At 39.7% G+C, this 17,644-nt stretch overlaps 1 protein-coding gene across 1 annotated transcript; it reads right to left on the bottom strand.

The window, feature by feature from the left end:
- Positions 1-10,256: 10,256 nt before the first annotated feature.
- On the bottom strand, positions 10,257-16,786 carry LOC146313933 (uncharacterized). The gene is made up of 7 exons (XM_084737486.1): positions 16,448-16,786; positions 13,133-13,321; positions 12,829-13,013; positions 12,483-12,739; positions 11,128-11,248; positions 10,805-10,940; positions 10,257-10,676 (listed from the first exon to the last, which is right to left on the bottom strand). Exons 1-7 carry the CDS (start codon positions 16,461-16,463, stop codon positions 10,486-10,488), a joined length of 1,095 nt encoding a protein of 364 aa, XP_084593612.1. The 5' UTR covers positions 16,464-16,786; the 3' UTR covers positions 10,257-10,485.
- Positions 16,787-17,644: the final 858 nt, after the last annotated feature.

The raw sequence follows: 17,644 nt of genomic DNA, 5'->3' as shown, positions 1-17,644 counted from the left end.
GGTATCGAATGAAGTACTCCATTGGTAACAATATCACTTTTTGGGTACCGATATTGGTACTGGTATCATATTTTTTTTATACCCAGTTCTACATGTGATCTTGAGAGCACCATTGAAAAATATTAGTAAATAAGGCTGTTACTGGCTTCAACCTTGATGTGTCTCAGCACTTGTATTACACAATTAAGTAATAACAAAATACTAAAGATGTCACTCTAAAAGCCTTTAAATATCAAATGCTATGCAAATTAACACCAAGAAATTGTGAATATTTCAGCGGGGAAATTTTAGTGTGCCTGACTATTCATATCAAGCATGATGCGATTTTGCAAATACATTACTAAGCTTCTAAAAAAGAAATGAAAAGATGGAATCAACATCAAGTGATGACGTCCTAGTGCTCCGTAATAAAAAAGGGTACACAAGGTACCCTAAACAAAAAGTACACCTAATATTAAGACAGAGAGGGGACCTTTTGGTAAGATGTGTTTAAAATTGTTGTCTTTGTAGTTCTTTTCCCTTGCACCATGTAAACGTAGTTCTGTTTTGGATGTGACGTTCTCAACAACATACAGTTTGATTGGTCTGACATGTCGGAATTAAATGAAACTTTTTCAAAAATGACCTTGGTCCAAAAGAAAAAAAAAAGTCACAGAGTTGCTCAGTAAAATTTCACCATTCATGTGAAATCTTGTAATGACTGGATACAGGTCTGAAAAATATTATTATTATTATATATCTACTTGCAACTGTAATTTTTCTAAGACTCGACTAGGGGTTTATATAAATACAGCCATACATCTACGTATCATTTGCAGGAGCCTATACGGAGCATATATAAGCTGATATTATACAACAGCAGCACACATATTCACACCTATTGGCAGTAAGGAGTCCAAGTGAACAGAACTGTCCTAGTTGAATAAAAAAGGGAAATAAGGCCAGAAAATTCAGGTCCTGTGTATTCCTGTGCTGTTGGTACTGACCTGTTAAGATGCTGCGGACAGTCATAAGACAGTGTCTCCAATGCACCATCAGTACATGACCCCATTTTCTAAACATCTTCTCAGTCCCTACGGCTGAAGTTGCCCTTTAGCCACGCATGTAAGCCCCAGAGGAGTTGCTCAGGTTAAATAAATGGATTAACTAATGAGGACAATTTTGTAACCGTACTGCACAGTCAGTATACACAGTGAATTAGAAACCGAGCCCTGGGAACATGCACAAAGGCTCAGACAGCCATTATTGGTAAATAAAAGTTCAAAAAAATGGTTTGAGGAAATGTCAGAATGTTCAATTTGATGCCAAAAACATGAAAATGAGCTTTGTAAGCTGCTTTTTCTGGGTCAAGACGAAGGATAGTTTGTCCCACAAAGGTCCTACTGAGTGTCCCAGTTAGTTGTTCCATTGAGCATTTGAGGAGATATTTTTATGGACAGATAGTAGACACACACAAAGCACATGCACTTTTTGGCCAATGTGGGATGTTAGGGAGTCAGAAAATCAGAAATAAATTCATGTTTCTGTGTTGCATTCTCAAAATCATCTCCTCACATGTTTTATATCAAAAGCACTGAGTCCTTGCTAACCTTACAAAGCATATTTTGTAGGCAAAAGCATGTACAAGAGGGAAATTACCTATCTGTAATTGTATCCCTGTTGGTATGAGGCAGAGTTAGCTATTTTCTCTCCTCTGTGCCGTGCATTTAAAAGTCTAACCAAGCCAAAGTGGTCCCAGGCCTTCCAGTGAGCACACCACGGCTTCATCCAGGGAATCATTTGTCGAGAGGGGTGGAGGAGGGAGCCATCTCCCTTGTTAGCACAAAATAAATGAATCCCCCTGATTACATCTAAGTTTTGGGTAGAGAGGGAGAGATAACAGTTTATCTGCCCACCTGCCTTGTTTTATTATAACAAGTCTGCTGCTTTTGGTGAGTTATTGGCAGCAAAAGAGCAATTTCATGGCACTTTTGGGGAATTTAAATATTAGAATCTATCTTACAACCTTACAGCGACAAGATTTTCAGTTCAATTTTATTTGTGTGGCGTCAAATAATAATTAAGTTGTCTCAAAATGAGCAGGTCTAGGCTGTACTCTTTAGAAACCCAATTGTTCCCACCAAGAGCAAACACTGAGGCGACTGTGGTGTGGAAAAACTTCCAGGCAGAAACTTTGAACCAGTCCAAGCTCTTTATTAAGGGTGGGGGCGATCTGCCGCTACAAGAAAGAATGAGTGCAACTTTTACTTAAAGATTCAAAGTAGTAGTAACAGTAGTGATAATACTGCCAGTCATAATAATGATAATAATTGGGTTCATGTCTACTCTAAGTGCTCACTTGGGACAGTACATGCATGTGCAAAAACACTTGGAAGGCACATGTTTGCAAACCAACGATCCTGTTAACTCCACAATTTTCTCTGCCTGACTTTTTGCCACTTTATTAGATATTCAAAAGTCAACAAATGAAACACATGAATGCACCAACCTGTATTGTTTTAATCAGTCAATCATGTAAATACACGAATAAATAAAATTGTGTCCAACAGGATTAAATCCTCAGCAATAAATGAAGACATCAGTGCCTACTAACTGTTTTGTTTTTCAAATTGCCTGAGTCTTATAGGACCTGAACCTGTTTTTTTGTCCACCTGGTCTCAGGCTTTGGGGCCTCCCTTGCGTGAATGCTCCAGAGCAGTGCTGTCTGGTTCTCATGCAGGGGCCACCATCAGGAATCAGGAATGCTTTCTCATCAGTGTGTTCATTTTTCTAATAGCTTTTATTGATTACAAAGGCAGATACAATACAAAACTAAAGACTACAATATTATATAGTCCAAAGGTACAGACACTGATGGAGGAAAACAACAATCCTTCAAGTTCAAAGCACAAGTTTCAGTCAAAGACTATGCATCCGATCTTGCACATCTCAGTGTGTTTACAAGTGACCTACAACTGTAATGCTGCATGTTTCTGATGGCAGCGGGTAGTCAGAAATGACCTTTAACTGAAGGCTGGGGGGAGAGACATATCTGAGGTGGGACAAAAATTGGTTTGGGAAGCAATTTGGAATAACATTGCTGATGCTTCGAAAAACTGAAGCCACCGGTATAACATTTGAAAATTTTGTCATAGAGCATATCTAATACCACATTGGTCTTTCTGTTCCCACGAAACTGTTGGCTCCTTCATTCATGTTGTGTGGGAATGTAATACCCTTGCAGGACTGATTGGGGTACCTTTAACAATAGACCCTGCTGTAAATCTTCCAAATGATGATCCCCGCCTTTCCCTAAGTGGAGACGGTCAATTTCTCACCAGCTCCTTGAGGTTGTGTTGAAAAGTTTCATATTTGAAACAACCGACATTATCCAACACCCCATGGTTTCTAATATCATCTGCCAGGTGTATTAGATTTTCCAAATGGTAAGGGAGGGAAAAAAGCAAACAGAACTGCATTTAAGTATTCTATGCACTTTGCTGTAAGTCTTGGGTCTGAAAGAAAAAGGATCAAGCAAGAAGATATTCTAAATTGTGATGCCTTTCAAAAGAACAGGTCCTGTGTATTAACAGAAACTGTAGCCTTCCACTGGTCCAGTTCTCTCAGTGCCCTGAGTCTCAGAGAAAACTCAAGGGGGACGTAGCTTGTCACACCCATGAGTCTTTGCGAAAGCCTTGCATCACTGAGAGAAGAACATTAACAGTCTCTGCATTACCCCAAGGCAGATAAGATGCATATAGTCTAGTGGGAATCCTGACACCATTACTTTAGAGGGGAAAAAAGCCAACCAAGATGGTGCTCTTCATTAGTCTTCTGATGGAGGTTCTACTCAGTCTTAAGAGGCGCACTGGTACCAGGATAAGATATCCTATTATGAGCCTGCTTCTTTGTGTACTTCCCACAGCCAAATTAGCCATTGTGTCCTTTATTGTTTTTTACAAACTATAGACTGAAGACACCACCAGTCTGAACTGAACCATTTCACCTCCTGATGGTTGTTTTGTAGCACAGATCTGACATGAAACATAAGGATTACTCTGGCCGTTTTGTACATGTCCAAGAATGGGCCGTAATTGGTTCGCTGACTTCCTAAAAAGTGGTCATCTATCAATATTTTCCTGCAAATTGACACACATGTTTTGTTCCAGCTGGGCTTTGTTTGCATAAAGTATTCCTGGAATGGAATGTAGCACTCCAAAGTACTAATACTGTCCACCAGCTTTCACTTGTACAAAAGTCCACAAAAAGCACAGTACCTGGCAACTGCCTGGAATCCGTCAGATGGAAGTCTTCCCACCTCAGTTCTTTGACTTAATGTAATGTCTTGTGTTCTGGGAATCTGTCCTCACTGTTGTCAATAATTCTTGAACAACAGACTGCCTCGACTAATTAATTAGAAATGTTTCTCCACTAGTCTAAACTGAATTACTGTCAACTCTCTCCTTAGTATCCAATAAGATGGCATCACCACACCAACTTGATTAATACTGTAGCTAAACAAGGAACATTGAAACTCTTTATGACTGGTTTACAACTAAATTAATGGATAATTCCCCTATTCCCCCAAATGCACCACATCATTAACATTGCTCCAAGGCTGCGATTATGAGTTCAGTAAGTGATAGAGCTATGACAATAAAGTGTTAAATTAAATTCAAAATGTAGACCTAGCTAACAGCTAAGAGTAGAGCAGATTATTGTTGCTGAGGTAAAGTTAGTGGAAATGGTTTGTGCTTTCCACCACAACACACTGGATTTTGCACAAGCAATATTCCACATGTCAGCTGACTCAGTCTAAGGCTGTTTTCACACCTGTAGTTCGGTTTATTTGGGCCGGACCAAAAGAAAAAAAAAAAGCATTGTTGCATTTTAGTCCCGGTCTGGATCGTATTCACATTTATTTTTTAAATACGAACCAAGAGGTAAACATGCAGTTTTACAGACTGACAGGTAAATCCTTGATTGGACAGTTTTGGTGATTGTCATCCTGCATCATCAGGACCCACGGGGGTCCTGATGATTCATTCTGGCTGACAGAAGTTTGCGCAGCACTGTGTGAGCTTAAATACACACATCTGAAGCATCAAAGAAACAACCAGCAAATTGTGGCATGTTATGAACAATGACTGACAGAAATAGGATGAAAAGAAGGCATCTTGTAGCTTACAGGATACCTCACTGCCCTGCTGTGGCTCGTATGTGCGTAATGTCCACATAGAGACAGTGCACTGCAGCCCTGCATCTGACAACACAACTGTAGATCTTTATATATTGAATTTACAGAGGTTTTGAGAGGAAAAGAAAAGAATAAAAGCAGGAAAGCATCTGGATTTTTGTTTTCCCCGTTCAGACAGAGAGAGAGAAAGGGAGGGGGAGGCGGACAGCACATCTGCCCTTCACCTGACTTTTTCATGTGTGTTACTGTGGGATCGCTAACACACACTTTTTAATAAGACAAAGAACACAGTAGGATGTAAGCACAGCAGTTTGAACAGCTTTTGGCCTGTTAACCGAGGAAAACAAGTGCGCTTAGGTACTTGCCTCAATATAGGTCATGTCTTATCAATCATACGATCACCCCCTCAACACATTTAACGATCAACTGATGGATGTAACTTTTGAAGTCGTGCCAAAATCACATCTGCTATCATAAAATCCTGTGTTTGGTTCATTTGCTTTCACATCACAAATGAAGAGTTCGTTTGGAACTGCACCAAGACCCACCTTTTCAAGTGGACTCACCAAACAGGCAAACGACCATGATGCGTTTTAATCGGACCAAACAAGGCCGGTGTGAAAACGCCTTTAGTATTGATGCAACTGGATTACCCATTTTTTTGAAGTGTAGTATTTAGTCTGATAAGCTCTCTACTAATTTCTAAAAGGCTGAAGGCAGGTGGATATTTATCACCTGACGTCCTACAGATACCGTACCAGTACGACCCTTATCCTCGGTCCTATGTTTAGCTGGTGTGCATGCAACAAAACTAAATAAAATACAGTAGAAATACAGTGTAGGGGCCTTTTTTTGTCCACAGAGGGAGGAACTGCTCAGCTGACAACAGTAAATCCACAAGCACTCTGGGTGATGTCTTGCTAGACCTGCAAAGAGAGGCTTTCCTCTTTTCTGGAACCATTCCAACTTTGCGAGTTAGCATGCTAAACGGGCGAGTCGTTTGACAAGTGCTAAACAGGTGTGGGAAAGGGGGATTTGTTAGTGAGGCTAAACAAGCACAGTGCAGAAACAACCTTTGATAGTGACACTCTGGGATCTGGGAGATCAGGTTATGCAAGGTGATGTGCAAAAAGATTGAGGAGATGAGATGTGCAAGTGTTTTTATAGTCCCTGCAACAGTCTCATTGGCCTTGACAGGAATTTTAAAAAGGTTTCTTCGGGCTGGTCTCACAAGGACACAGTATTACATTCTGTCCAAAATGGAACAAAGCACAATGGCAACAATGAATGCCTTAGCTAGAGTTTTGATAACATTAACAATCTAGTTAGCTAGCATTTTATTTATTTAAAATATGACCCTGTATATCATTTTTGCAGGAAAAGGAGAAAGCTGCCTGAGGTACCCAGTTTGCAATTTCAGAGGATTTTGTATTAAAGAATCTCCTCTGACTGTATTTTTTCATTTTTATTTTCAAAGATAAGTTCATTGTCAATCAGCCATCAAACTAGCATCACTATAAATTACAATCAATCAATCAATCAATCAAACCAGCAAACCCCAGCAGACCCCTGTTGTTCTCCTGTTGGTCCCCAGGCCCGAGTTTGAAAAACACTCACACACAGTAGCCAGTTGATTAACAGGACCACAAAGCCAAAATATCATAGAATCGAGTCTCACTTCAGAGGAGTGATTGAATATTGAGTGTTCAGCAGCAGCAGCAGCAGCATATTTACTCTCTGAAAAGATCCTTTGAAAAAATGCTATATTAAATGCCTCTAATGATGCAATATTTGTGTCCATTCAGTAAATATGTCTGGCGGTGCATCAACACATTTGTGCTTTTCAGTGGACAACAGATGATAGTAGAAAAATTGCCAAGCCAACATATCCATCCAACTTAAATAAAAAACAAAGAAAGAGTGTAATAATCAGATTTATTGGCTATTTTACACAAATTTGTATACAGGTTTTATCTACCAAGCATGTTTCACAGCCTGAAGGATGCATGAAATTCTTATAAAACAACAGCCTGAATGATCTGTAGTATGCAACGCTATCATAATATATTATTTAATGCTTGATGCATGTTACAAGGAACCTCAAATACCCAGAGTACAAAACATATTGCAGAACATGTTATGTAAAGAAAAGAAACAGTGAGTACACAACAAGTACTTAGACATGTCATACACACATATGTACGTCCACATTACACACTTGGCAGCAGTTTTTTCCTGTGTCAATTTCACTCTTCAATCTGAAATCAAATCATCAGAAATGTTTCTTTTTTGTCTGCTGCTTAGATGCTGGCATATATTCTTGCTGATCTAAGTGAGCCCTCTTAAAAGATGATAGGTTTAGCAGCAGCCAATTAAAATAAACACACCAAAAAATAACTCTTAGCGAGGAGAAAATAAATCTTGACTTTGCTGTATTATATGCCAGAGCCACCAACAGAGGCGAGAAACGCTGCAGCTCGGAACAAAACCCGGCTATTATATTGTTCTTAGGCGCTCTCCTATAATAGCAGGTTTAATGCAGGTGGAAATTATGGCGATTATCTCCCCCGCCGAAGCTGGAGACGCTGGCGTTTTCATGTCAAAGTCATTGTGTGTGGAGGTCGATGGGAGTCGCCTTGTCAATTACAGAAAGCTCAGGGCAGGATATCACGCTCCGCTATCCTCCGTCTCTCATCTCAACCCCAGCAGCCCTCCCATCACCCCTTCGCACTGCACTCTTCCTCCTATTCTCTCCATATCTCACTGTTTCCCTCCATATCACTGTCTCTGTCTGTTTCTCTCCAGTGGGTGATCAGTGATGAGTTACTGAGCCTGAGGAGCATGTCTCTGACAGCAGGTATGAGGGAGGTTGCAGTACAACAATAGCAAATCATACTGTGAAGTGTGATTCAGGTGCATTGACAGGAGAATACGGAAGATATATCGCAGCAGCAGACAGTGAAGAGCAGGTTGTTTTCTCTGTGAAAGTCCCTTCATGAACTATATGGTCAAAAGTATGTGGATGCTCTTTTCTGTACTTTTGGTCTGATTCTGCTTTTCAATATTTGGCTAGGTCCCCTTTTTCTAAATAGTCCCAGGGACTCTGGAACCAACTTAACTGCAGAACTGAAGAGAATTTTCCTCTTTACATTCCCATCCCATCTTAAGAACAATACTAATGAATTTTGACAAATTGACAACACAAAAACAGCAGCTTTTGAGACACATTTTTTCTTTATCTTTACTCTTACACAATTATGATGTTTGATTAAATGTAATGAATGGATGCGTGGGAGAGTAATGATGATGTTTCATGGTTTTTCATTTTGTATGGAAACAATCTCGAAACACTTTGGCTGATGATTTAATGTCTGGGGGCAACAAACAATGTTTCGGGCCATCTGATGTAGCCAGCGGATATCTGGATATGGGACTCGGGACTTTCTCTTATGTGCACTGGTCATTGCTTACAGTCCAATTACCGACTTGAGATTTGAAAATGAAGTTGGGGTTGAGAGAGAGTGCACAGATATGCAGATACATTTAAAATTGCTAATCAACTGCTATACTGTCAGACAAGAGCGATGGGCTCCAAGATTGCATCTCGGCTAGTGTGTTCCACCTCTTTTGCTCTCAGCACTGTTTACCTGCATGCAGCCAAAGGTGACTGGTCAATGCTAATGCAACTGCAAACAAACTATGGTACATATGCAACATACAAACACAACTTAGTTAGAAACATTAATTGTAAACTTTTGCTTGTTGACAGCAAAACTTTAAGGGGCACCTTTGAGTTTAGATTCTCAAATTTATTCTATTTGTTCTCCTGTTTGCTGCTTACTGGAAAGCTGACAACAACTTTCTTTTTAACAATCCTAGTGGTGCCCAGTCCTAGCTTTTTGTGTAAATGAACAAGCTTGTGTTTTCACCAATAAGCAAAGTGAAGCTCTGCAAACTCTTCTCTGCTTGCAGGGACTTTTTTGGCACCGGAAATTGTAATTGGAACTAGGGTCTGAATTCAGTTTCTCAGATGAAGTGCAGAGAAGGTTCCAAAAGTGGTTCCCGTTAAGTGGAAACCTAACACTACAGCATAAAATTATGTTTTAGGTACCCCAAACTTTGTGGCAACAATTTGAGAAAGGGTCTTTCCTGCTTCACCATGGTACTGCCCCAGAGCACAAAGTAAAACTGATTAGGATTAAAGAAATTATTTTCCCAGTTTGGTGTGGATGAACTTAACTAGCCTGCACAGAACCCTGAATTCAACATCCTATCCAACACTGCTGGAATGAACTAGAACAATACGAGCCAGGCTTTATCACCCAACATCTGTGCTGGACCTCACTAACGTTCTTGTGTCTGAGTGGGACTAAATCCCTGCAGTCAAGTTCTAACATCTGATGAAAAACCTGAAGCCAGAAGATCGGTGGCTGTTAGAGCTGCATTAAAGCCCATTCTTTTGAAATGTTATATTCAATAACCTCATGTGGGTGTGATGTTAATGTGTCCACACACTGCTGGCCATATAGTGTGTCACTGTTAGGCTGCATTTCAACGTCAGCCTGCAACGTCTTCCTCATTTCCCTTTAATCTAATTTAGAGATTACGATACCATTAAATGCACATTATCATCACATTATCAGTTACTTTTACAGCTGTCGTCACTTTTAGTTTTAGCTGTGCACATCCTGGCAGTGTCTATCATTTCATGATCCAAATGCCTTTTTTTTTACATTAACTATAAAAGCTTACAGAAACCATTTCCTGGAATTGGATTAATATAATCCCATTGCATGTAATCCGTCACTTTCCAAACCTGCATAGCCTCTATATGACAAGCAATATGAGATTATAATATTAATCTCAGTGTTGAATTTGGAGATAAGGGGCAGCACTTGTATTTTGATGGTGGAAAATACAATGATACACAGTCTTTCTGTTCAGTGACAACCTTACAACTACAGTTTTTAGTGATTAATTGCAGTCAGAGAGGTCCATACCCCAGGATGGGTTGAGAATGCATATGTATCTCAAGGTTCTCAACTCAAAAATACATGGTCAAGCCAAAGTTTCTAAAAAAGACATGTTTTATGCAGGGTTTTTAGCTGAAAACATCAATATGTTGCTCTCAAAGTTGAGGAGGAGTAGGACACTATCTACAGAGAACTTTATTGACTACACTGCAGCTTTGTAGAGTGAGCTTGTTTCATGTATGATTTCTCAAATACTCAGCCAGTATACAAAGTAAGAAGCTCATCATCTGAATCTCAATGTTATTACACTTTGATCTTCATCTGGATGTCCTGGGGTTAGGCGGGGCAGAGCAGTTTGTCAGCTTGGAGGCTGGAAAAGCTCTTGTTTCTGAGCTCTGGAGGACTCACACACCTCAGAGCGTCCCGAGGTGACAGTGTGGCCTTGGTCTGTCCTATCCACTCCACCAAGGAGATGATGTTACAGTCACACTGCCACGGGTTGTCATGGAGGTGCAGCTTTTTCAGGTCTGAGAGGGGTCAGAAAATAAATATATATATATATGTATATATAACTGGCATCAGTAAATTGTCATTTCTGCCTCTTTTGCTCCTGTGAAAATGGGACAGTAAAAAGGAAGACTGGTGGTAGTCTCACCGGGCATATGGGTGAACATGTTTCCATCCACTGTCTTCAGGCGGTTTCCACTGAGAGCCAGCTGAGAAAGCTTGGCCATGTTCCTGAACACATCAGGTGGCAGGTGCTCCAGCTCATTGTTCCTCAGGTAGAGTTCCTGGTCCAATATTCAGCACATTTAGTTTTCTGGCATTTAACTGACCAATGCACAATAACACATGTGTAATGCAGTCATAGTGAACTAACCCTATAGGTGGGTGAATTTTATTTTATATGGTAAGGTCACCTAACTCAGGTAGGCATTTTTCAGGCGCTTTGTGTATAAACTCAAGACACTGCGTTACCTGTAAGTTGCCCAGGCCATCAAATACTGACGGGATCAGTGTGGACAGAAGGTTGTTGTCTAGAACCAGCATCTCCAAAGACTGCAGTGGGCTGAATGCTCCAGCAGGAATGGTCTTCAGACTGGGTTGGGGAGAGAGTCAGTAGTCCTTAATTAACATCTATACAATGTATGACAACTGTATCAAAAATAAATGAAGATATCTGTTAGATCAATGCTTGCCACTTTGAGCACTGTCCTAGCGAGACTACACAAGACAGCACAAGAACCCCAAAGCATGTTTTATTTTTGACTGACAGCGCCCTCTAATGGCCATCAGAAATAATATGAGGAGCAAAAGAGGAGGTCGGGTGTCTACATGGGGGAACCCAAGGTGGATGGATGATTCAACAAAATGTCAGATTATCACAGGAGGTTGCTGTTTGTTTCCTATTTTCAACCAACGGTCATTGTTGTTTTTGTAAATCATGACCAAGGGCATTCCATAACCTTAACCATGTTGATTTGTTACTACAATCATGAACGTACCCAAACCTTAACAGAGTACCTATTTTAACCCAAGCCATGATCTTTCCCTTAACCTAAACAGGTCATTTTTGAGCCGGGACCTAACCAAACCTTAACCACAGCACTGTCACAATCCACTGTTGACAATAATCTGTTTTATGATGTAACGCTTTTGGAGGGCACAAACAAGTAATGTTATTTTGGCCATTGGGGCATCAGATTGGAAAACATTTCTATGAGTCATTCTAGAGGAGCAAGGACAAACAATGTATTTTGTAGTTTAATTTACAGAACTTGTTGGTCTTAAACTCTATCCCTAGACATTTTATACTGGATGACTCTTTAAAACTGGGTGGTTGGAACTCTGGTTCAGTTATAATGATTTTGAACATCCTATGCAAATATTTTAAAATAATTAATTTCAACAATATCCATGCATGGCATCTACTAGTATGGTTATGGCTAGAGAATGACTATGATTATGGAAAATAAGTTATGGTACAGGACAACATTAAGCAATTAAAACACTTGGTTAGGGTTGGGGTCAGGATTAAGGAAAGACTGTAGTCATGGTTATGTCACCAGGTTATTCAATAGGAAGCAAACTCTGACATGACTATCCACAACCTTGAACTCCAGACCCACCTAGCAAAATGTAACGCACATGCCATTCTTGCATGAATATAAATCATGCACTGCAATATCAGGAATGTGACACATAGGAATAGTATCTCTGGGACAGGAATCTCATTCTCACTGGACATACCAGTCCCAGAAAAAAAAAATTTGGCATGGCTAACTCCAGTAGGCTTGGCATTGTCTAGATTTATCCACCAAAGAGCATTTAACCTGTTATTATCTAAGTTGAGGAACATGAGTTGTTTGAGTCCACTGAAAGCCTTTGGAGAGATATTCTGGATGCGATTTAGGGAAAGGTCCAGAACTTTGAGGGCGATCAGAGGCTTAAAGGCATTTGGCGTGAGCGTTGTCAGCGCATTGAGAGGAAGGTCTAAGTCTGACAGGTTCCTCATTCCCGTAAACATCACGGGCTTGAGGTTCCCAATCTGGTTCTGTCCCAGCATGAGGAAGCGAAGGTTCAGGAGGTCCTAGAGACATGGACGGAACAACAGTTTTGTAAGGCCCAGATTATTGCAATGTGATTGCTGTACATATAATTCCTCTGGAGGCTCTTTACCTTGAATCCCCTAGGTGGAAGGGTGGTGATGTGGTTGCCATAAAGATTGAGGAGCATCAGTTGCTTTGCACCAGCAAAGGCCTGGGGGTCGATGGACTTGATGGCATTTCGTTCCAGGTTGATACTTTCAAGCTTTGGAACTGATGTCAGAGCACCAGCCCTCAGGGTTGTGATACCGTTCTCACCTTTGCACAGCAGTAAGAAAGTCGGTTGTTTACTTACAGAAAATGTCACATTAATTATGAAGTTTCTTGAATGTAACAACAATCTTAGGGATGGTTTGATTAGCTATGAGGTTACTAACCTAATTTAAGGATCCAGGCATCAGAGGGCAGTTTGGAGGGAAAGGCACGAAGCCCCCTCTTATGACAGTTGACCTCTGACTTTTCTGGACCGGACTTCCTGGAGCATCTACAGACATCGGGGCAGCCCTCCACAGCCTGTGCCATCCATAGGATTACCAGTATCAACCACGCTAAGTGCTGCATCTCCCCTGGTGAGTGGAGTGTGTAGAGAAACAGAGAAAGAGTTAGAATTAGGGTTACCTTGACATTGACAAAGCAATAAATCCAGTAATTATTTCTACTGGAAAATTTGAGTTTGATTGTTCTTTAAATATTTAGTTGTATCCTGGAAATTGAGATTCCTAGTATTTCACAGGAATTTCCTCTAAATTCATTCAGTTTTCCTGGGAAAAACACCTTCAGTAACTCAAGATTTTTAATTTTCATGTGTCTATGTGTTTGTGTACCAAATACTTATGAATTACAACAGGGGTTCTCAAGCTTTTCCAAGCCAAGGCCCCCCAAATAGCATTAGGTAAGAACTGGGCCCCTGCTTTTGCAAGATGTCTTTAACAACCCCAAGTTAAGTATTTTTGTGGCCACTGTAGGGTGCTTTTGTTTCAAATGATGCTGAAGTTTAGGCATTCATTTGATAGGGCCTTGAAACAAGGACTGCATTTGGGGCACTTGTAACCCCTCTTGTGTGCAGTAGTAAATCCATACCTTATATATTCTGCAAGTTTTACTTGGCCAAGAGTTCTTCAGATTTTTTGCAGCTTAGCTTTTGTCAGCTGGGCTGTTGGCCTGCCTATGAGGTGTTTTCCTTTTCAAAAATGTGATCATTTTTATGAGTTAGCACTAGATTTCAGGAGCGGAGCAGCTTCATGGCAGGCACCGATCAGTCCAAGTCAACTCTGACAGCTTACGATGTGATGAATGATGTTTTGACTGGCAGGCAATTTGACAGATGAGCATGGCAAGTAAGAGTTTGATATCTTTGACTGCATATAATTTTAAATGATATTTTATAATAATTCACATAATGATAATTTGATTTTGTTTGATTATTTTCTCTTAGCATTTTGATGAGGGCCCTCTGGTGCTCCCTGGAGGCTCCCAAGGGAGCCAGGGTGCCTGTATTAGAAGATGCCTTCTTCAAGGCTTATTAATTATTTATAGCTAAACTGAGAACCGACCTGTAATTTTCATTACTATGGTAATATCACAAAACCAGCGACATTGAAGTCTTCTAAGTATTTTCTACAGTGAAATGGCAATGTTCACTTAACATATATTTTTAGGTTGAACTCAAAATGACTTACTGTGCACATCGAAGGTCTGTGTGCAAACCATTTAACCTCAACTTTCAAGGAGAGTGAGCAAATTGGTTTAGGTTTTGCAACCAAGAAGAATGGTTGTAAAAATATGTAGTCAATGTTTTTATGTTCACATGATGTAGTTCTTTTGTTTTTTTGTTCAATAAAACAAATAATTTGTGTTCACTTAACAGTTGTTGGCTACAATAAACTTTTAAGCAGAGTGACTAAATTGGAGTTCAATGTATTTTAATAACCACCTTTTAGTTCAAATAAATGCCACAGAGTGAATATATTAAATATACTCAGTGTTTTTTTGTTGATATGACATGTTGTCAGTTTGTTGTTCAATAAAAAGAATAATTTACATTCACTGAACATGATGGACATTTTGTAATCAAGAGTGTGATAACTGACACTGATTGAACTGCTCTTAAAATTGATTTTTTTTTCACATTTAGTTAACTCATTTGGTTTTACTAAACTCAAAGGAGAGTATACAACCTAAATTCAGGTAACTTATATTTTAAAGTTGACCCAGGTCAAAATTAACGACCGAGCACATTAAAAGCTTGTGTGCAAGCTGTTTACAATAAATTTTTATGTTGAGTGAGCAAACTGCAGTTGTAGATTTTACATGCACTTAAAAAGTTGCAAAAACCGTGTACTAAATGTTTTTATGTTGTTATGACATTAGTCAGTTTCTTGTTCAATAAAACCAATAATTTCTGTTCAATTAACATTTTGTAATCAACAGTGTGATCAAACAGTTGTCAGTTCAACTTAGTATCTAAAGCTTGCATTTTTTTTTTTTTTTTATTGAATTGTTTTTTAACTCAATTGGATTCTTAAGACTTGACACTAATTATTCATTCAACTTTTAATGTTTTAAGTTCAGCCAGCTCAAAATTATTTACTGTGCCCATTAAAAGTTTTGCATGCAGGCTATAAACTTTTAAGTAGACTGAGCGGATTAGTGTTGACAGTGCCTGTGCTTCCATCCCAAATGAGAGTGGAGAGCAATACTTAACAGTTGGAGTATCCAGTGAATGTAACAGATCTAGTATTACAATTATATCTCCAGGAATAATGCTACTGGGCTTCAAACCACAAAAATAAAATAATGGCTGCATTCAACAGTTGTTTTTTTTTCTCTGTCCACTGCTTAGACAAATAAGAACATCATTATCTTGGGTTTGGGCTCACATATAACCACTCAGGTATTAAAACTGGTAAGAGAATATGCAGAAAAACAGGGGATCAAATGATTCAGCATGGTTGGCACTGTGTTTTGTCCACCTCAAAGCTTTTTAAATCTGTCTTTTATTGGTCTCTATAACAAAGTATCCCTCCTGCTCTGTTTTTTATGCTTCTATTTCATCAGTGTTTCTATTTACATTCAGATATGTGGCCCCACTGGACAATTTTGGGATATAATTCAAACAGCTACGGTATAATGTGACCAGTGTCTCTATGTGGCTTCCAGCACTGAAAAGTTATTGATTGTCATAAAATGTAATAGTCTGTTAAAAGCTCAGGATGCCAAACATGTAAAAGACAAGCACGCTTATATTATGGCAAGCAAAGATACAAAATCAATAATAAACTGACCTCATAATGCAGTATTTAAACATTTTCCCTTCAAAGCTGGGTAGTCTCTGTGAATAAGTAGAGCTAAAAATACAAAAAAGCTGTGTTTCTTAAATTATTTGCCAAAATAAACAAAGGGATGTGACAAATCTGAAATTTATCTGCAGCTAATCCTATTTTTTGAGCCCATCGTGTACACAGACAATCCTTTGAAACATCAAAAGCAAAGCAGAGCAACAAACCAAGTGCCCACACACTGCAGTGACACTTTGAAACATAGCAGCTTTTCATCAGTAAAAACACTAATACCTGATTATCGTTTGAACTGGCTGAGGTGTGTTTGATTTCTCCCACTCCACTTGAAAGCTGGTCCAAATTGGAAAAATCAAAGCAAAACAGTTTTCCCTCCTGCTGGGTGGTGCTACTTACCTGACCAGGCTGTCATCGCACTTTAGAAACAACACGTCAAATGTCTCCAGATGTCTGTCCACTTTGTTTTCACCTCTCAAACAGGTTGAAATCAGTTTTACCTTTAAAAGCGACCGTTACACTGTTCTCTAAGTACTAACTGCCAATCACAGAGAATTAGCCAGGTGGCACGTGGCCTCTTTTCCACAGAGCTCTAAAAAACTAATTTTGTAGTTATGCAATTTAAACTTTTAATTCTTTTTAATGTCAGAGGAAGCACTGCAAACGCTCTGCCTGTGTTCTGAAACAGGTAGATGAAACTATGCAGCATATAAAGCGCTCTCTCTAACCTGACATAAACACTTGCCAGTGCAGCCGTGTGAGAACCAGCCTCAGCCTGAAAGCAGGGTGTGAAAGCAGGGTGTGAAACTCCAAGTTCTGCAATGTCACAGAGTCCAGAGAAATGTGACATCCACAGATTATGGCACCAATCCATGTTATACCAGCCAGGTCTACTGACTGTGTGTGTGGTATGTTTGCTGTGTGTGTGCGTGTGTGTGGGTTGGTGGTTGCTCTGATTCTGTCCTGTCGTGTCATGAGAACTGACTTTGGCCATTCAAACAGTGCACATTTTCACCTTTCAAATTATAAGGGTTAGCTCCTTTAGGACTTGAGTTTAAATGAATATTCCAACATTTTGCTAAAACTCTTTCGCTTTCTTGCCAAAAGTTTGATTTATACCATTGTAATGTCTGTAAGATATATGTGAAGGTACAGCCAGCAGGCATTTAGCTATGGTTTACACAAAGATATGAAACATGAGTAAAATAGCTCGCCTGGCACTTTGTAAAGATCACGTATCATTACCTCCATGACTCACTGATTTACTGTGTGTAAAAACTACAATTTTTGCACTCTTGCCAGATAACCAGCAGAAACCACAGGAAATCACTGCATCCAGCACAGGCATGGAATTTCATTGTTTCAATTGCAAGGCGACTTTTCCTTTCGTGTGGTCAATTTTTGGGGGGCACAAAGGCCAAATGGCAAGACATCAAGGCCAACTAATAAAACAGGGACAGTTTTCTTTGCTATGTTGTTGTGTCTATGTTGATTAGAGTAAGTGGACTTCAGCCCATGGTTGGCCTACCCCCATCTTCCCGCTGCCGTTGGTGTGGCCTTACTCCAGTCCACCAATCACTGGGATGCATCTTTTTT

Source organism: Lutjanus erythropterus, chromosome 15 (genome assembly GCF_056507025.1).
Source record: "Lutjanus erythropterus isolate fLutEry1 chromosome 15, fLutEry1.hap2, whole genome shotgun sequence".
Classification (NCBI taxonomy): domain Eukaryota; kingdom Metazoa; phylum Chordata; class Actinopteri; order Lutjaniformes; family Lutjanidae; genus Lutjanus; species Lutjanus erythropterus.
Note: the sequence above shows the minus strand (reverse complement) of the source record. Positions and strands in the feature narration are given on the sequence as shown.

What these genes read in the sequence shown, in the direction of transcription:
- LOC146313933 (XM_084737486.1), bottom strand. An exon ending in CTCAACTTAGATAATAACAG is followed by an intron (nt 11,249 to 12,482) that starts GTTAAATGCTCT and finishes TCCCCAACCCAG; the next exon opens with TCTGAAGACCATTCCTGCTG. An exon ending in ATGGCCTGGGCAACTTACAG is followed by an intron (nt 10,941 to 11,127) that starts GTAACGCAGTGT and finishes ATATTGGACCAG; the next exon opens with GAACTCTACCTGAGGAACAA.